The sequence below is a fragment of the Zerene cesonia genome, chromosome 20 (genome assembly GCF_012273895.1).
Source record: "Zerene cesonia ecotype Mississippi chromosome 20, Zerene_cesonia_1.1, whole genome shotgun sequence".
NCBI lineage: Eukaryota > Metazoa > Arthropoda > Insecta > Lepidoptera > Pieridae > Zerene > Zerene cesonia.
The window spans coordinates 5,089,582-5,110,022 of record NC_052121.1 but is presented as its reverse complement, the minus strand read 5'-3'; the positions used below and the strand labels follow the sequence as shown (position 1 = coordinate 5,110,022).

Sequence of the window (20,441 nt, the reverse complement as noted above, 5' to 3'; positions counted from 1 at the left end):
AAGAAGCATTGAAATTTTAATTATTGAAATATGTCCCAGCCAACATTGAGTAAATGTTTGCATGATGTTACAAATACAACTTAACACATTAACACCCAAGTAATACTTTATAAGTATATCAAATTCCATATGACCCAAAGAGAAATCGTAATACCAGAGTAAGTTTAAACATTTTTGTTTTATAATATTATGATAATGATAATGCATTATACCAAGATTTTTTATTAAATGTTATATTTTTACAGCTTTAGTGTAAAATTTGGTTTTTCTTGAGTCCTTGGCTGCATTGATGGAACTCTACTAGAAATATTGCAATAATCAAACCCACTAACCATGAAGAAACAATTCTTAATAGGAAATATTTTCATTCATTGAATGTATTAATAGTAAGTCTAAAAATATCCATGTCTTTTGATTTTTCTTTTTTTCTCAGTTTAATTTATAACTGATGACTTACAAATCAATAAAATGAGTATTCAACATTATCTGTATTAGGTTTAACTTAAGGACAATAAAAACTCATTTATAAATACTTATATGTAGAAAATAATATAACAATTAATATATATCTTTTCAGTTATGTGATTCCAAATTAAACATAATGTATGTGGATGCAGCATGCGCAACGGCCCTGGATGATGACACCAATATTAGGAGCAGGGCCTGGGACACCTGAAGAATACTATTGCAACCTTCATTGCTGTGTCAGGAATACTGTTGAACAGTGTATGGGGGTATTAAAAGCATGTTGGTATTGTTTGTTGGCCCATAGAGTTTTTCATTATGATCCAGTTACTAATGGCAAATTAGTGAATGCATGTGTTGTCCTGCACAATATTGCAAATATGCAGAATGCCAAAATACCCGAAATATAGGCTTCTGATGCTGGAAGTGAAAATATGTCTCAGGATTTAGGAGAGGATGCCATAGTTGAGGTTATATAAGATCTTACCAGAGAACAATTGGTGCAGACTGGAATTCGAGATGATATGTTAAATATTTATTGAGTTAAAAATGTATTGAGTGTATGTTTTAAGTGAAAATTATTTATACTTGTATTTGTGATTAAACATATTGTCTTACTAAGATATTGTAAGTTTTATTCGAATATGACAATATTTCTTGTATAAGTTTTAAATTATATTATATAATATTATACATTGTTCATGCTTTGATTCAAATGTGATGTAGTTGTGTACGTAATTAAAGAAAACATTTTTATATCTAAAACTATATTTTTTATTTCTCTTTTAAGAAATTTACACTTTATAGCTTATGTGTTAACTCAAATCATGTTAAGTTTTAAGCTTTCTATGTGCAGGCATCTAAAGTTTATAGGAAGGTAAAACACATTATTACAATTACAAGCATATTTCAAAACCCTACTAGTCCTACTAGACCTATAAGTATTACAAATGCGAAAGTTTGTAAGGATGTTTGTGTGTTTGTTGCTCACGTAAAGACTACTGAACCGATTGCAATGAAATTTTGTACGTAGACAGTTTGACAAATGGAATAACATTTAGGCAACTTTTTATCCCGATATTCTTACGGAATACGGACAGCAGGCGCAGGTAGTAATGCATAATTTAATGGGAATAAAATAATATTTAATTCTCCTCAATTACTGTTTCCCGACAAATCTATTCAATTAGAAGCGTGCATGAATAGTCATATAAAACAAGATTAGTTAAAGATATGAAAATAATATTTGTGATTGATATAAATAAGTTGCATTTTATTAGATGTACTTAAAATAGATTTTTGTTAAACATTTAATAAAACCATAAAAAGCACTTCAGGATAATGTTCAAATTTATATTTAAACTCACTTTCACATACACATGTGTATTTGAAACTTAGAAACAGTAAACTTGTGTACACAAAACGACGTGCTGCGACGACCAAATTCAAGTGTTACGAATTTAGCGCCATAAGTTGTAAACATTTCCAATCCCAAGTGTTCCGGTTATTATAACACGTAAGATTTAAAATTACTCACGTACTTATGGAATGTACGACCAAATGTATATTTTTAATTTTGCTGCATAATGTCGATAAAAAATAGTGATGTTCGGTGTCATAGTTGATAAGCACCGTAATACACCGTGACATGATGTCCACTTACTAAGATACGCAATACCAAATCTTTGAATTTTTAGTGGACATCAAATTTCAGTGATCATCAAAACTTTGTTGATCACTTAATGTGTCAAAATTAGCCAATAGCCCTGCAGGAATTTTATTTAGAAAATGTCATATTCGTGTTTTTTTTTCCTGACATCTATTGGTGAATAATAATACTATTTTGCTTCGTAGATAGCTGGACAACTGAAATAATGTCATATTCGTGTTTTATACGTGTTTTTTTTTCCTGACATCTATTAGTGAATAGTAATACTATTTTGCTTCGTAGATAGCTGGACAACTGAAATAACACATAGGCACTTTTTATACCGATATTCCTACGGGATACGGTTACGCAGCACGCTTACGCGGTTTCAACCGCGGGTCACAGCTACTAGTAGTTTATTTTACATTTGCCAGCTTATCTACACATGTATGAATTTATTATTATCTGCGAATAACCTTACGTTCGCGCCTTCATCCGTCTAGTCAAAAGAAAAATTTGAACAATCTCTGGGTTTTACGAACATACCTGCCGTTTCCGTGAGATTTCCGGAATAAAAACTATCCTACATCCTTTCTTGGATCTCAAACATTATTCTTATCAAATATCACCCAAGTCGGTTCAGTAGTATAGGTGTGAAGAAGAGAAGGGCACATAGACGAAAAAATAGACCTAATTTCGCATTTATAATATTAGTAGGGATGATTAATTTGTATAAGACTACGGGTCTTTCTTTTCTGTTGATATAGATGACAGATTAACATTCTGACTTAATGATTATTTTTTGATTTACAAAAAAATACTTAAATATCTATGTACATGTTTTTACTTATCTCTTTCCATTCAATAAGATATTATTTGTTACAGCTATGCTTTATGTATGTATATATATGTTTATTTATTTATTATTATTTCCTACCTTTAAACAGTTGCTCCAAGATAGTACATATTGTAAATTCATATATCTGTCGGGCTTACTACATATATATTATGGAGTAAAACTGAACATTAACATGTCATTGAATGTATGTCTAGATTATTTTCCCACATGGCACGTATTAATTCAATTTAAATTTTATAAATTCCCACACAATGTTGCTAACTTCACATAGATGATAGAGTTTGTCCCTTAAACCCAAACCGGAGACAGTCTTCTGGATACTAGTATAGTATGATATTATCTGTGCCTCCGATAATTTTTGCAACATTTAAAATTATTTGATCTCCTTTATGGCTAATGGTAAATGGAATATCAATAATTATCAAGAGCATTTTTCTACTCTTTTATTGGACGTGTATTGCACCCTTCATATTACAAATCTGCGTTCGAACCTGCAACTCATCATTGTCGCAAACAGTGTTTACTCCCACAACCTAGTAACTAGATCTTAATCTGTGTCACAACTTACTGTGTTAAATAGATTTCTAGCTCTAGTTAATTTGAGTGGCGAACTCGAACCCTCAATTTGGGCTGACGGTAAACGGTACCTACAAACTTTAATAAGAAATGTATCAATTATAATTGCAAATGGATTTTATTTCAATCACTCTTACGAAATAAAAAGTTTAGGTAAAAGAATAAGATAAGAATGATAACAGCCCTTACAGGTTGGATGGAAGAAAAAATATGTAAAAGTATTGTTGTGCCCTAACTTCTTTCAGCTGATTTAAGTTGTGTAACTCGAATTCAATCTAAATTAGCTGAATTGAAGCTAGCACGACAAATTAAGAATTAGTAACTTCGTTGTAGCGCATCTAATATACACAAATAGTATGTGCAATCTATTCATTTTTGTTGAACTCTACTAGAGTAGAAAACTATTGTAAAGTGCCACAAAAAAAGTCCCAAGGTGATAGTAAATAGTAATTTAACAGGTCCGCCATGTTGTAGAAAAGACCCACCCGCATAAAAAATGCAGATCGCATGGAAAAAACAGTTTCTTATGATTCGTATCTTAAGAAACTGTTGGGAGGGATTGCATTATCCGTCCGGTGGTGCTGATGAAGCAGATGGCAATAACTCCGAATAAGATAAGCCCTTCCGAAGACCCACCAGTATTGACCGGTGGCGCTAGCTACCTATTGCAAAGGGTACCCTGGATTTCTCTCCTAAGTTTGGGCATATGTGAGAGGATCTTGTTATTATAGAACTAGCTAGTGCCCGTGACTTCGTTCGTGCGAACCTTGAACAAATTGCAGGAAGAACTTCTTCCGAATTTCCGCAGATGTCTTTAATTCAAATTAATTTTTATTTATGTAATAGTGTAATAGAAAATACACATCATGTGTAAAAATTTTTGTTACTACACAATTTTTATATCTCCCATAGTTTAGTTGGTCCGAAATAAATGATGGCCCACACTTAATACTTATACAACGAAATAACTTTCATTCAAATCCGTCCAGTAGTTCCGGAGATTAGCGAGTGGAAACAGACAAATAGATACATTTTTTTTGGTTTTGTGCTCTATTACTCTTTTTAAATCCCCTTCCATCATTATTTTTTTAATATGTTCAATGTACAGAGTTTTTTTTACTATTTTATTTTATTACAGTTAGCATTGAAATATTCAAATCGCTCGGCATTTCGACGTGGACAACTTTTTTTATGGTGGTTGCTCTACTTCAGGTTAAGGTTGATAAAAGTTTTTTATTAACGTTCTAGATTTTGTGTTATCATTTGTCATTTAAAACCGGGAATATTGTCACTGATTCTCGAATTGAAAAGAATCAACGCACTTATCTATGAACATAAAATATGTAATCAAATATGCAATTCATTATATACTACTTAGTTATTATGTACAGGATAAGAGATATCGAAAGTATTGATGAAGGGAATAAAGGAAACAACTGGGATGATTATTAAAGCAATACGTGCCTCCGAAAATTCCACTCACCGAACGAAACACAGTTGCCAGCTACTATTTTACACTGGCTTTCTCTGGGGTTGTAATAACTTCCCCGTTGCTAGCTTGCCAAATTCATGCCAAAACGTGTTAAACCTCCACACTAAATATTTAGTAAAAACTCAAAATTAAATATCCAAAACTAACTACCTACCTTCCGCGTGAATGGCCGGCTGTGGAATTGTAGAACATTTATTACATAAAGGCAACTCAAACTAACAATTTATTTATACAGGCAACACTAAGCCACAATTCCTTGATTTATCATAAATGTTAGGATTATGTTTGGTTTGTCCTGGATATAAATAGTTTACATTATGTTTCAGTGAGTATAAATGAATATATAGCAAAAGAATATTAATTAATGTTAAATAGTAAACTTTTTCTCAAATATACTGGGAGTGTCATACAGATGCGCTGACCTTCGTTTTGATGCACAACGCACAACAAAGCATCAAATTGACGGCTGCCCTATTTTCACAACAATCTTTGGATAAAACTATTATATTTTGTGCCGTTTTTCTCGGGCTTCAATAAATACTAAAAATAGATGTGCAACTGTGATAAGTGTTTATGTGGAAAGTTAAACGATAATGGAAACTGCGACTACGCAAACAACTCCAAATAGTGTGTGTTACATTACCACAGAACCTACTTTCTTTTTGACTTTTAGGATAATTGTAGTCAACTTTGGAAAATAACATCAAATATTGGGATCAAGATGAATGAGAGGGATATTCCAAGTGTCCCTATTACAACTTTGGCAGGAGTAGCTAGTTTAACTGACTGTAAGTAATATGCACCTATACTCTTAACATTACCTTGTACAAATGTTATTTAAAAAAAATTGAATGCTGATTGGAAGAATGTGATACAATTTTTTGGATATTGTTCATTAAATCATTGAAGTAAAATTACTTCTAATAATATACCTTTTAATCTTAGGGCATATAAAAAAATAAATAACATTGTGACGTATTTTAAAGCATACCCATAACAAAAATAATATCATAAAGTGTAATTTTGTCAGTAAAATGTGGTTGTGATTGGTTATAACTTAACTACACTAGTGTAGTAGTTTTCATTATAAAAAAGTTTATATAATAATATCAATTAGACTCCATTGCCCTTTTGTAACTCATTCACTACATGTAAGATAATTTCACAATAAGTAAGAATTGAGCTTATTTTGTGTATTTGAATAAATTTATTAGTTCAATATCTTATAAGTGATTTATGTGTGTGATAAATGTTCCATTGGTGAGTTTTCGCTAAATTGTGAGAATAGTTTACCAGATTTTTTAAAAGACTTATTGTGGTTACTTTAACACTTTATTCTTAAATGGTATGGTTTATAGGGACACCTTATGGTTTATTTTTTATTCTCTTTATTGAAACTGCACTAAAAGAAAGGTAGTTAATTACTAATTCTCTAAAATTAAAAAGCTGCTGCTTAATCTTTATTTGCTCGTTGATTAAAAAATTGTTATGTAAGGTGTCCACTACCCAAATTTTCTATACATATACACATACATAAATTTTATAGCTTGAAAATTAGCAGACATTAGAGAACAACCAATTTCTATAATGATTGAGTAATTCAAAATAAAAACTATTTTCTGCTATGTAAATATGCTTTTACTTTATAATCTAATACAGTTACTAATCAGTGATCAATTATAGATGGTAAAACAATTTTTTTCACATTACTGAAAAAAACATTTTTATTTTATTGTAATTGTTATGTTCAACTAAACATATGATAAAAATTTGTGAGCATATAACTAAGAGGTCCTGAGTTTCATTCCCAATGGGGACTGAAAATAAAATGTTATGGTCTGGCAGAACACAGAATGCTCGTCATCTACTTGTCTTGAACTAAGAGACATGGGACTTCAATTATTGCTTTCTTGTAGGAAATTTGAAATGTTTTTATGTTTTCTTACAAGAAAATGTTGATATTCATTATGTAAAAAAGTTTTAATTATGTATGTATTTTATCATTAATATCATTCACTTATAACAAAAGTGGATTTAGCAAAATTCATAAAATATATGAAAACGCTTCTGCTTTCATATAATAAGAAGGCTTTCTATCTTGCTACCCTATTATAGAATATGTCCTTCTTTAGTAATTTTTCATCAATTCAATTCCATAGAAATCATTTTTTAAATATTTGATGCAAACAGGAAATTGTATTACTTAATTCATTGACAAATTTTATTTTCAGTGTTACCAGTGCTTCCTCTCCCTACACCTTTACCGTCAACACTTAACAATAAATCTCAACTTTTTCATCCAAGAGTGGCCGAAGAAGCTGCAATATTACTTGCAACTAGAGATGATAACTTAGTATCATTATTGCTACAATCGCTTATGCAAACTTCGGTCCAACACATGTAAGTTTTTTTTATTTGATGATTTTCAGAATTTTAATTATTTGCATAACAAAAAGAATACTCAATATTACATTTTTTTTCAGAGACTTAAAAGATGAAACTATACCAAATGCTGTTAGTCCAGCTCCACAACAATCTACCCCTGAATTGTTAAAGGCAATCCTCAATGTAAATCCCAATGTGTTTGACCAGCAGCAATCAAATCACTGGGGCAATCATCTAAATACATCAAAATTTAATGGAATGTCACCATCGCCTACATTTAATTATACATCACATTCTACTGTACATTCAAGTCCATCATCCCACGGCACGGCTGTCCATTCGGGATCCATCCCAAATCAACAACTTTTAGCTACTCCTTGCCAATCATCACCACACGTAAACATTGGTTCTCCACCTTCACAAGCCCGACCTGGAAGTCAAGTGAATATAACTGCCCAGAATAACATTTCTCCACCATGGAATAGTGCTAGCCAGTCAAATACATACACAAGCCCTTTGATCAATTCAGCGAACCCACAAAACGGTGGATTCTACAACAGTTTGCTACAAGAAAATAGAAGTTTTGCAACTAATATTAGTGAAGATAAAGATCCATTGTCTATGTCACCAAGCAATATACCTGAACAACAACGACTTATGCAGGGTCAGGATAAAGTATTTGAGCAAGGTGATTTCTTATTTCCTATATTTCATTTAAGAATTAAATTAAATTGTATTACAATAGTATCTTTAATATGTTATATAAATATTTTGTCAAATAATAATTAGTTTCCAATAAGAATTTTTTAATCATGTGATCATTGTACTTAGATCTCTTATTTTTTTTATGAATATATTTATGGTTATGATAAATAATAGCTAAAACAATTTATCTCATTAGATGGTGGTGGGGTGATGACTGGACAATCACCTGCTCAAGCTAGTGTAGCGCCATCACCACTACGACAGGAACCTCAAGTGCCTCAACCTTCAATGGGTGCCCCATACGCGCCCCCACTGGCTACTGCACAAGAAAAACAAGACCAATCAAAAAGTGCAAGTGCTGTCAATAGCAGATATCCTGTTGTAAAAATTGGCCGGCTATCTGTAAGTTACTTTATATTTTCTAAGAGAGTGAGAGTTGAAATGTTAATGTAAAAATTAACAATTTTTTCCTTGCCTAGGAGGGATTATTGAAAAAACACGAATTTACTGGCGATGAAAGAGTGCGAAAGAATAGTACAGTTGAATCGGATTCTGATGATAATATACCATTAAAGGCAAAATCTAAACAAAAGCAAAATACCGCAAGGCCTGTAGATAAAGAGAGAGAAGCAATTGACATGGCCAGAGAAAAGAATTGGGAAGCAGTGAAAAGAAAACACGAGGAAGCCAGCAAAAAGGAGGAAGAAGAAACAGCTATAGGTTTTACTTTAATATGTTATAGGTATATACCCTTATATTTTAAAAATAAGTCCATCTCTAACCTTTTAAATCTTTTCAGTACGACCCAAACTACGAAAAGTTGAAAGGAGATTAGTACCTGTATTAGAAATGCTATCTGTAGATGAACTAATGGAAACGAATACTTATCAGAGATTCAATAAACTAATTGATGCTGTTTTCGAAACTATTGATGATGATGTGATAATAACAGAAGAAATGGGTATGTCAAGTTTTGTTTCAAGGAGGAATATTTCCAGCTCTAAACAAAAAGAGTATGTTTTTCTAATTTGAATATCTATTTGTCAAAATTACAAAATTTTGTTTCAATTTATTACAGAGGGTCCAGATATTCCAGAAGAATTGTTATTACCACGTTACCAAATTCAGGAGTTATGCTCAGAAGCAGCAAAGCTCAAAAATCTTGGTGCTATGGAGGCCATTCCAGCAGACAGATTAGTTCGATTATTAAATATATTGGAGAAAAATATAAGAGCTGCTGAAAAAATGTCTTTAGTTGGAGATCCAGTGAGTTTTTAAAGATAAAATATGTACTGATACAGATATTCTATTTAAGAATTTTATCGACCTTTTCCTTGCCCCTTAAAGCTTGACGTAACTTAAAGTTTATGCCCATGTGAGAAGCAGTTGAGTAATATATTAATATTATTATTTTTAGGATGACAGTGAAGAAATGCGGCAGATTTGGTTAGAATCTGCATTGGAACGAGTAATGTGTGCATCTGATGCATGTTTAACAGCTCTATATATAATGACTTCCCCAAGTATGCCTAAGCGCATATATTTAGAAGATGTTATTGATAGAATAGTTATGTTTATAAAGTTTCAACTCAACAATACTATCTATTGTGTATATGATCCAGTCTACAGTATCCAGATAACTTCTAAGAAAAAAGGTAAATTCTGTCTCTGCTTATTATATGCTTTGGTTAAAAACATAGATTTGAAATCACCGATTAAAATAAAACAATATTTAGACTATGACCGACTTGGATAAATATATAATTTTCATCTTAATTCTGCCATATCTATGACGTCATCACTTAATTTTTCGTTTTAATTTATTTTTCTTAAAATATGCAATAAAAAATATAAACAAAATGATTTGTGTTAGCAAAATAAAGAAAAAGTTTCTTCCTTTTGTAGTCTTATAAACAATTAAATGTTCTACATTACATCCCCAATGTTCGACCAACTTTCGAGGATGGAGCTCTTGGATCCACATGGACCCAATCCTTTAAAATAAATGAACAAGTTGCATGACAAAATGTAACCATCGTATATCACCAGTCGACGGGCGCAAGCGTCGCGGCGGCGGCGCGTCGCACGCGAAGCAGCGCAGCGGCAACTCGAACCGTGCGGTGCGCGAGCTGTACACGCACGCGCACGAGTGCGTCACGCTGCTGGGCGAGCTGTTCGCGGCGCACCACCTCACCGACACGACGGTGCTGCACGCGTCCACTGTGGCCGTGTCGCCCTTCTTCGTCGAGAACATCAGCGAGCTGCAGTTGTCCGCACTCAAGCTGGTCACTACGGTGAGTGGTGGTTGATGAGGAAGGGGTTCGGTACGTGTTAATGTAATGCAGCCAGGAGTTTTAGTTCAAAGGGTTCAATGATGGTTTCAATGGGTAAGTATAGATAATAAATTGAATGATGGTAGATAATTAGCTCTAGATATAAATATGTATTTATTTTATTCAAACACCAATGTAAATATTTCATTGCGAAAATTTAATATTATTCCAATTTGTTGAATTACTGATGCACTTAAACAATGAACGATTCCACCGAGTGGAGCTTATGCGAATATGATATGAGTTATAACAGTCATTAAATTCATCATTATTATTTTTATTTGTCTATCAATCATAGCAGTATTAACAAGAACATTAAGTTTTAAAAAAGAATCCAACCTTTTGTTCAGATATTTACTAAATACGAGCAACACCGGCGGTTGCTGTTGGAAGATATATTAGCGTCGATAGCGCGGATACCGAGCTCTAAACACAACTTGCGATCATTCCAACTGAGCTCGGATCAACACATTCAGATGCTCACAGCGCTTGTATTGCAACTCGTGCAATGTGTTGTAACCCTACCGGAGACACTGTGTAAATCACAAGATAAAGAGAAGGAAGTTGAGCTGGAGAGTAAAAAGGTTGGTGTGGTTGTCTTAATATTGTTTTTATTGTTTTATGTAGAGAAGTGGTAAACATTGTACATTGTATTGTTGATGTTATATTATATAAGTTAAATCATTTCCTAATCAAACCTTAATTGTACCTCAGATTCATTTTTATGTGTGAATTGTATCTTTTAATAATGTCAAAATCTATCAATTTTGAATTCATTAATTATCCATTTCAGCATGTTGACAAGGATCTCTTAATAATATCAAAATATGAAGCAGCAATAAGTGTGGGTGGAACATTCCTGACATCGTTTTTAAATAAGTGCCGAAGTCGTACAGAAGAAGTAGATTTCAGGCCCTTGTTTGAAAATTTTGTTCATGATTTACTTACCACAGTCAACAAACCTGAGTGGCCCGCTACCGAATTATTATTGAGTCTACTTGGAACAATGCTTGTGAGTATTTCATGTGTTATAATTACTTTAAGTATCGGCCGCCAATATCTGCCATGCATATTGACTAAAAAAAAAATGCAAACTATACATGAATACGTTTTCATGTATATTTTGCTTTTTTATTGTATTATTTTCCTTTTTGAAATAGTTCGAACTAGAAAAAAAAAGGTGAAATATTTGTTTCTCAGGTTAAATATATGTCAGACAAATCAATGGAGATGCCAGTTCGCGTAGCTTCATTAGAGTATTTGGGATTGGTTGCGTCGAGACTTAGGCGAGACAGTGTGCATTCGCGTGCTAAGCTGTCTACCATGGACGCCGTGATGAGGGATATTCGAGCCGAGGAGGAGAAGGATGGAACACAAGGACACGTGAGTTTAATCCTTAATAATAACAAATGATTTGATTGACATTTTAATACATTTAAAAAGTTCCAAACAATATTAATAATAATCAGGGAAGCATGATTGGCTATACCTTCTTATTATATGTGTTTCAATTACATTGTTGTAAAATAGGGAGGATTAAGGAATTTGTCTAAGTATTTCAAGACAAATACTTTAATCCAATTTTCTGTTTATATAAACGTACCTTACAATTTTAGACCCCTTCCTCTGGATTAGATGAAGATGAGCAAAGAACAGAATTCTTACAAAGAGTTTTACTCGATTATTTAGCTATCAACGGACAGAAGGATCAAGCGTGGAATTGCGCACGTCATTTTTATATTACGCAGTGGTACAGGGATATGGTTGTACAACCTAAAGCGTCACCCACGAAAAAACCTAAACACAAATCGAAAAAACGGTACAAAGACGAGACCAGTGACGAGGAATCGGATGACGACGAGGAGATCGTAAAAGAATCTAAAAAGAACACGTCAACTGCTGTGCTGTCCGCGGAGAAGTTTAAAACAATAGAACGACGGAAAGCTTTTTTCTTGGAAAAAATCAGGCCATTTCGCTATCAAGGTGGAACTCAGGTGCAAGTAATGCAGTCTTACATAGATTATAGTGGAGCAGAGCTAATATCTCAGTACTTGGCATCCAAGAGATCATTTTCACAAAGTTTTGATAAGTATTTGAGAAAGATTTTGGTAATATTATGCGAGAACACGATAGCGATTCGAACAAAGGCAATGAAATGCTTGACAATGATAGTAGAAGCGGATCCATCAGTTTTGGCGAGGCCGGACATGCAGATTGGGGTCAATCGCTCCTTTCTAGATCAATCTACTGCAGTACGTGAGGCAGCTGTTGACCTTGTTGGCAAATTTGTTCTCAGTCGGCCTGATCTTATTGACAAGTATTATGGCATGCTTTCTAACAGAATATTGGTAAGTAAACTCCCTCATTTAAGATGACAATCTTGCTTTCCAACATTGTATTAAACTTTCTTAAATTTTCAGGACACGGGTGTTTCTGTTAGAAAAAGAGTGATAAAAATCTTAAAAGACATATGTATAGAATGTCCAGAATTTCCCAAGATACCCGAAATTTGTGTAAAAATGATTAGGCGAGTTAACGATGAGGAGGGTATCCGGAAATTGGTTATGGAAGTATTTCAAAACATGTGGTTTACGCCGTGTCCGAACACAGCGCGACCTGGGACTCTCGATATGACGACAGCCACCGCTGATCCTTTGACGAGGAAAGTTCTTAACATCACTGATGTTGTTATATCTTCGAGGGATATGGGATTAGAATGGTTTCAGCAATTATTGACAAGTGTAAGTATTATAATTATAACAAGTAGATGCAACAGAAATTGGTATTAAAGAAATAAATTTATTTTATTTTTTATTGTTTTTCTGTTTGGTGAACTACAATATTTTTAAATATAAAAGTTATTTTAGTTTATGGAAGCTTAATAATTTAATACTTTCAGTTATTTAAACCTAAAGAAGACAAGGATGATTCGACCAAGATTATTTACCAACCGCCTAAATCTTTATTGGTAGCGTGTCAACAGATTGTTGATTGTCTTATTGAACATCTACTACAGTTAGAAGAAACTAGCACTGAGGGTAGGTAGAAAACTTTTTCTAAAATTGATGCATATAATCTGTACGATATTATATAAATTGTTTATTTGTAGGAAATGGTTCATCCCAGCGTATTTTAGCGTGCCTTTCAACATTACATTTATTCGCAAAGATAAGGCCACAGTTGCTGGTAAATCACGCATTAACTCTCCAGCCTTACTTAAGCTTAAAATGTCAGGTAAAATGTTTTATGTTTTTAATACCCTAATAAATAATTATTTTACGTATAAAACAAAGCAAAGGACACTTTTCAAGGTTTAAAGATGATATTAAAGTCACGTAAAGATCGCCAGAGATAGAAGTAATCGTCATTTTGATATATAATTTTTGTTTTTGTTTGATTTTTATAAATAATATTTTGTAATTGCAGAATCAGTACGAACAACAAATAATGTCAACCGTGGCATCCACTTTAGAACTAGTTGTCCCACTAATGGAGCATCCCAGTGAAGTGTTTCTAGCTCAGTTGGAAGAAGATGCTGTTAAACTAATATTGCAACGAGGCCAACTTGTTATAGCGTCATGTATTGCCTGCCTTGCTGCCATTGTTAACAATCTTACGCACAATTATAAACTTATAAGAGACGTCTTTAACCAGTATCACAGTGAGTGGATTGATTTTGTCAAAATCGAATTATTTTTAGTGAAAATATGTATCTATATTTAATATACGATATTTTCCAATTGAGCAAATTCTCCTATCGACTTAAACGAAAACAAAATCATTTAACAGACTCTAGTTGTAATAGAACATATTATCTTACACTTTCTATTTGAAAACAATGTTAAATATTGCCGTAAATAATCAAATGGATTTTTTTAAAGGCCTTAATTAGTGTTTGGTAACAAAATATTTATTTGCGAAGGTATTCTACTCCAATGGAAACAAGGCTGGCAACGCAATCCTGAAGTGACGCGATCACTGCACTCACGACCACATTTTAGAAGAGCTTTATTCATTGTTGGACTTTTACTTAGATATTTTGACTTTACTGACGGTAAAGTTATTGATGGATTGCAGGTATAAGCGATTTATCAATTTCTTAAAATGTATATTATATTGAAATGTTATATTCTACTAAATATACTAACAATAATATTTATTTTATTTTACAGAGTGATATTAAGGAACAAGTGTATAACACTTTAATGTTTTTCGTTAATTTAGAAGATGAGGATTTTGTATCTCACACGCTGAAAGCCCTCGGTTCAGTGTGCGTCAGGCATTACGAATTTATGCTTCGGCCTGAGCTAAAAGAGTTTTATCATCACCTTTTAACTTCAGACCTTGCGCCTGTCGAGATGAAAGCGGATGTGCTTAGAAATATTGAAATGTACTTACAGGAAGAGGAGCAAAGGATGATAAGACAAGATAGAGAATGTGAGTCGTTTATTTTTTTTTAATTATAAATTCTTATGACTTCAGGGTAACATAAAAAAGGAAGGAAATGTTGTATCGCATTAATTGTATATCATGAGATTGAAGTGGAGCTTATCAAAAACTTTGAATCAATTTCGACTACTAATATAAATTGTTGACTTTCAATAACAGATAATATTGTTTGCAAATTTCAATCAATAAGCACTTATTGCTCATATTAATATGAATTAAATTTCTTTGTACTCAGGGTCAAAAAGATCGAAAATGGAGAATCTTAAAGAAATGGGTGATGTGTCATCAGGAATGGCATCAACTGTGATTCAGTTATACCTTAAAGAGATATTGGGTTCATTCCTACACTTGAGCACTACAGTGCGTTCTAGCGCTATGAAGGTTGTGCAGTTAGTGCTTGCACAGGGTCTGGTGCATCCAGTTCAGGTAATTTACATTAAATATTTTGTTTTTTTTTACATTCATGTCTTAAGACGAAATGGTATTCAGATTAATGGTATACAGATGTGTAATTGTTTGTAATGCAACATTTATTTCAGATTGTTCCATATTTAATATGTATGAGCACGGATACAGAAATCACAGTATCACATACAGCTGATAAGAACCTGCAAGAAATTGACAAGAAATACCCTGGCTTCATTCATATGAAAGCTCAACTAGGAATCAAACTTTCCTATCAATTACAGAAAATTTTACAAACTGATAACAAAGGAGTTATTCGAGGTTTTAGGTACGACATTTTATATTTTCAATGGTTTAATTTGGATTAAATGAATGTATTCACAACTGTTGTAAAAAATTAGAAATCGTTCAGAGTGACATGTTTTTCTTATTTGCAGGAAAAAAGAGCAAGACGATTTACCCTCTGCATTAAATGGTTTTTTATATTCATTATTACGGAATACGAGGCCGCAGAGACGAGCGCTTGTATTGTCATTATTAAAGCAATTCGATGACGCATCGGTAATTATATGTTTTCTTTACTCTTATAAGGAAATTTATTGATTATTTGACATTATTAATAAATTTAACATTTATAATTTAAATATTTACAGACTGCGCCGTTGGATCAGATGCTGTTTTTAGCCGACAACTTGAGCTACTTTCCATATCAAGTTCAAGACGAACCTTTGTTTATCATACACCATATTGATATTATTATTTCTACATCGGGATCCAATCTATTACAGCTTTTTCGTGAGGTATGACAAATACATATTTTTTATTTACAGTACTAGCCGGCTTCGCAGCTTTGATATATTTTATAACCATTCAATTGGCGTTTAATAAAAAATAAATCTATTGTATTTAAAGATGTATAAAAAAGTAACATCTTGCATTCGTGCATTATATGTGAAAATTACAGAAACTCGAAATATCATTATAATTATAATGAAACGAATAAATTTTCAATATGGACGCGACAACTTGCAGGGCTTAATAAAAACGAACGTGGAGGAGAAGGAGCCGCTCGACGAGGAGGAGGACGAGGAGGAGGCGGAGGCGCTGCTCGCGCGCGTGCCGGCGGACGCGCGGCCGCTGCGCGACGCCATGCGCCAGGCGCGCGGCTGCCTGCTGCTGCTCGTGCTCAAGCAGCACCTCAAGCAGCTCTACGGGCTCACTGACGCGTGAGTACTGCGCTGCTGCCTTATGTGTTGAGTTCGATTGATACAAACCGACTATGAAATCTTCCCCCTTTTTTATAATCTTTACTAATATTATAAAGTTTATCTGTTTGGTTGAACACGCTAATGTCAGGAACTACTGGTCCGATTTGAAAAATTCTTTCAGTATTAGATAGCCCATTTGTTGAGGAGAGCTTTAGGTTATATATATGTACGACGGACGTAACCGGGGCGGACAACGACAAAAAATGCCCTCACATTGACCACTTATTAAAATAAGTTATAACGTTGTTGCAGAAAAATAAACCAGTACTCTCCATCGGAGAACGTGAAGGTGTACGAGAAAGCGATATCGCGACGGCACGCGCCGCAGTTCGAGCCCAAGGCGACCATGGCGCAGCTGCAGGAGGGCGGCGTGGATGATGACCTGGACGAGCGGGGCCGGCGACGACTCGTCGACGACTATCTAGAGGTTTGTGATTTATCCTTTCAAACTCGAACTTAAACATTTATTTTTTCAATTAGATTTCTTCTTTGCGCTTTAGCTAGCTGCATATATAATCTGTCACAGATTGAATAGGCCAACGAGAGTTACCCAACCGGTTTTATTTTTCTTTTATTTCACCACTTGATGATCACTAAAAAGAATATGTCAATTTTAGCTGCTCGCTGAGAAATGTTACAGTCTGCCAATGCATAGTGATAAATTTATAGATGTAGATTAAAGGCGTGTTTTGTACGTGTCCATTTACTATTCGAATGTTCTTGTTTTAGTAGTGTTATTCTGGTGACATTACGCATATTAAACATGTTTACACACACAGCAAGAAGTTAAGCAAAAAGTCTTGCTATCTTTCAATTCCATTATGAGAAAAGCATATGTTTATAAAGGTATGCTTAAAACGTATACGTTTGCGTTACAGTTTAAGCAGTTGATGCTGAAGTTCGACCCGGAGGAGGAGGAGGACGAGGAGGCGAGCGCGGCGCCGGCGGCGGGCGCGGGCGGCGCGGGGGCGGCGAGTGCGGGCGCGGGCGCGGCGGGCGCGGGCGCGGGCGCGGGGGGCGCGGGCAGCAGCAAGAGCGCGCCGCCGCCCGCCGCGCCGCCGCCCGCCACCTAGTGACAGTGCGCGGCCTCACAGTGAGAGGACACTATACCCCTAGGTACGCACTGACATACATTCTACTCGCAATGCGATACGCCTGCGCCGCGCGCGCGGCGCGCCCGCGACGTGCGCGCACCGACGCGCCCGTGCGCTCGTTACGATTGTGTTGTGATGTGAAGTGGCGAACGTGTTTCACTCGGAGTGCGTGCACGATTCGGAACTTTGTCGAAAACGGAGTGTCAAACGTGTTTATGATAATTCATCGGTGCGAACCCACAGTTATGTTCTATTTATTTCGTCGGCCCGCGACGTGCGAAGTGCGCGCGGATGATGTGTGCGGCCCCGATGTTAAATCTGTTTGTAATATCGTAATCTCTTAGTGAATCACCGCCGTAAATATACATATATTGTTAGAACGTTTTTTTTTAACATAACGACGTTAAGTATTTAGCGACGATCGCAGATAGATTGAATATTGGGACCGACTGCCACTGAAATGTAACGTCGCTCGTTTTGTAATGCAGCAAATCACAGCTCAAACTCAACTTTAGGTTGCGTTTATGAAAGTGACTCGAAACTATTATATAAAAACAAAACATGGTGTAAGCCGTCATAATGGAAATTTAATAATGCATTCGCTGCGTTATATAATGAGCGACGATATAAGATTTCGTTTCGTAACGGATTTCTTATGTGTAGATAATTTCTATGAAGAATAAATTATATTATGTAACATTTCCGAATGAGCGTCGCGAGCCGCGACGGACACTAACGTGTAGGTCAATTTGTTGTCGTGCGTCGCCGCGACCGGTACAAGGAATAGAGTGCATAATTTTTATACGTATCGGCGTCTATGTAATATAGATATAAAAGATTTATGTTGAATGTGGAGGATACTGCAATATGCTGCATTTCGATAAATAAGAGAACATTAAAGTTACACGGATAGATTTTTATTTTTATTTAATTTTTTTCTATTTATTGCCCTTGTTATTTATTACCTTGGTCGAAAAGAACAAATGCTAAAGTATGAAAATATAAATTGATACATTATTACATTTTATTTCTTAATTAATATTTATATCACATTTTAAACCAATTATTGTATTAATACAGTTGTTTCTTTTATGAATGTTCCACAATACAAATATTATCACAAAATTAGTTTTAGTACATATATTTTAGTCTAATTACAGTATTATTTTGTTAATTTAGTTGAAAAATTAATCGTCGCCTATTAACCAGAATTCATTTTCGCCTGCCTTTCTTCAGATATCGCAAATTTATTACAAAGGAAAAAGATGAGAGTTTCAGGTGTCGGTTTTAATTTTCCTTCTGCTACGAGACGCTTGATGTTACGAATCTGTTTTTTGTGTGGGTATTCTTTAGATTTTTGTTCCTCCTGAAATTAACATGAATATTATTATGAGCTGTTTCACTTATACCTTATACAAAACATGATTTACTGTTATGAAATATATGGTAGAAAACATGAAAAAATACATAAACTGACATCTTCATTACGTGTACAAGTACATGTTTATATTTGTAACTATAATTGTTTATTAAATGATAAATAATATACCAGACAGACGCAGCTCATAAGCTACAATTGTAATTGAAGAAATTAACACAAACATAAAACCTAACATTATCATCCATTTCTACCACTTAAACAATGAGAACGATATCGCATACATCAAAATCTGTTCAGTATTTTTCTTGACTGGAATGGTATTGCGAATAACTTGAAAAAACAACTAATTTTTGTTCATCTGGTAAAAGTAACTTAAAATATACCTCGTCTTCCTTGACCGATTGGTCTTCTTGGTTGCTGTCATCCCACATGACTGGGTGCCACGCCCGACGCACGGCCTTGTCTGGCGGGACGAACGGCTGCGGCGGCTTCAAAGGCAGCGCGTTTACATCCACATAGCTCACGTCGTCATATGATATTGCCTCTCCGCTCATTGTCTATGGACAATATTACACAAAACTTACTTTAAAAAAATTTATTTGTAAATTGAAGATATAAAAAAATAATGGATTCCCCATCTATTAAATCTGTCTGTTTAAGCACGAATCCGAAACAAAACTTGTGTCTGTTTGTTTGTACACGTTAATCTCTGGAACTACTGGACGGATTCGAATGATTTTTTTTATATAGGTATTACTCCTGGGCAACATATTGCTACAATTTATTTCGTAAACTGGAAAAACTGATGAAGAGGTACAAAAATTAATGCTATTAGCATTTTCTGGTGAGAGTATAAACTTGAAGATCGGAAACTTTAAGAGCCCAGATACAATATATTGTCTTAGCAAAAGTTGTTCAGTGTGATGGGCATTTTCTGTCGACTTATAATAATCGATATTTGGAACATTTGATGCTAAAATCAACGATATATCTCCGAAAATTCGGGAAGTAAAGTATTATATCTATACCGTAAACCTAATTTAATTAAATGCCTCCAGTTTGTTCACGTTCAAAGGCGACGCGATCGAATTCGCGAGCGCCAGCTAGTGTGTAATCTTAGACATATTCCAAACACTTTCATCGCACAGGTTATAGAAACCTTGGACATATTTTGTGGGATTGTGTTGTGAGGGTTAGAACTAAAAGTAATTAAGTTTATGCATTACAAACTAGTGTACGAGTAGTATATTTAATTTTTTTTTCAGCGCAAAATCAAATACAGCTTAAAATATACTCTATCTGCGTTTAATATATACTTAGTCTGGCCATAAATACTGTTACACTTAATTATAAAAAAATATTACATTTGAATTTCGAATCT

General features: G+C 34.2%; 3 protein-coding genes and 1 long non-coding RNA gene across 5 annotated transcripts in view; 2 read left to right on the top strand and 2 right to left on the bottom strand.

Annotated features, from left to right (window-relative positions):
- The window catches only part of LOC119835341 (dehydrogenase/reductase SDR family protein 7-like), a 42,157-nt gene extending 38,976 nt beyond the window's left edge, over positions 1-3,181 (bottom strand). The window contains exon 1 of the mRNA XM_038360107.1: positions 3,051-3,181. Coding sequence (XP_038216035.1) covers positions 3,051-3,092 — 42 coding nt within the window. The 5' untranslated portion in view covers positions 3,093-3,181. The remainder of the gene's footprint in view (positions 1-3,050) is intronic.
- LOC119835344 lies at positions 7-1,225 on the top strand. The gene is made up of 3 exons (XR_005288037.1): positions 7-158; positions 246-386; positions 578-1,225. It is a non-coding gene; the product is annotated as an uncharacterized LOC119835344 (long non-coding RNA).
- Positions 3,182-5,261: 2,080 nt separating the features above from the next.
- LOC119834779 (nipped-B-like protein A) lies at positions 5,262-18,590 on the top strand. Of its 2 annotated transcripts, none has more exons than XM_038359269.1 (27): positions 5,262-5,365; positions 5,714-5,828; positions 7,272-7,440; positions 7,524-8,113; positions 8,327-8,532; positions 8,610-8,850; positions 8,930-9,091; positions 9,209-9,396; positions 9,548-9,785; positions 10,180-10,424; positions 10,814-11,047; positions 11,257-11,475; positions 11,664-11,846; positions 12,080-12,811; positions 12,884-13,204; positions 13,363-13,501; positions 13,573-13,697; positions 13,890-14,124; positions 14,386-14,540; positions 14,636-14,900; positions 15,148-15,338; positions 15,452-15,645; positions 15,755-15,878; positions 15,971-16,117; positions 16,350-16,543; positions 16,838-17,012; positions 17,464-18,590. In XM_038359269.1, the coding sequence occupies exons 2-27, from the start codon at positions 5,762-5,764 to the stop codon at positions 17,656-17,658; spliced, it is 5,934 nt and encodes a 1,977-aa protein (XP_038215197.1). In that variant the 5' UTR covers positions 5,262-5,365; positions 5,714-5,761; the 3' UTR covers positions 17,659-18,590. The 2 variants fall into 2 exon arrangements, with proteins under 2 accessions (XP_038215197.1, XP_038215198.1); XM_038359270.1 differs by having other exon boundaries at positions 5,276-5,365; positions 5,453-5,828.
- The window catches only part of LOC119834780, a 6,068-nt gene continuing 4,207 nt past the window's right edge, over positions 18,581-20,441 (bottom strand). The window contains exons 2-3 of the mRNA XM_038359271.1: positions 19,444-19,617; positions 18,581-19,045 (exon numbers count right to left, since the gene is read on the bottom strand). Of these exons, the coding sequence (XP_038215199.1) occupies positions 18,881-19,045; positions 19,444-19,614 (336 nt within the window). The 5' untranslated portion in view covers positions 19,615-19,617 and the 3' untranslated portion in view covers positions 18,581-18,880. The remainder of the gene's footprint in view (positions 19,046-19,443; positions 19,618-20,441) is intronic.

Excerpts from the sequence above, each read along its gene's own strand:
- LOC119834779 (XM_038359269.1), top strand. The coding sequence starts at position 5,762 with ATGAATGAGAGGGATATTCCAAGTGTCCCTATTACAACTTTGGCAGGA. Across the intron at positions 11,048-11,256 it reads TTGAGCTGGAGAGTAAAAAG|CATGTTGACAAGGATCTCTT; the intron begins GTTGGTGTGGTT and ends TATCCATTTCAG. Across the intron at positions 13,205-13,362 it reads TTCAGCAATTATTGACAAGT|TTATTTAAACCTAAAGAAGA; the intron begins GTAAGTATTATA and ends TAATACTTTCAG.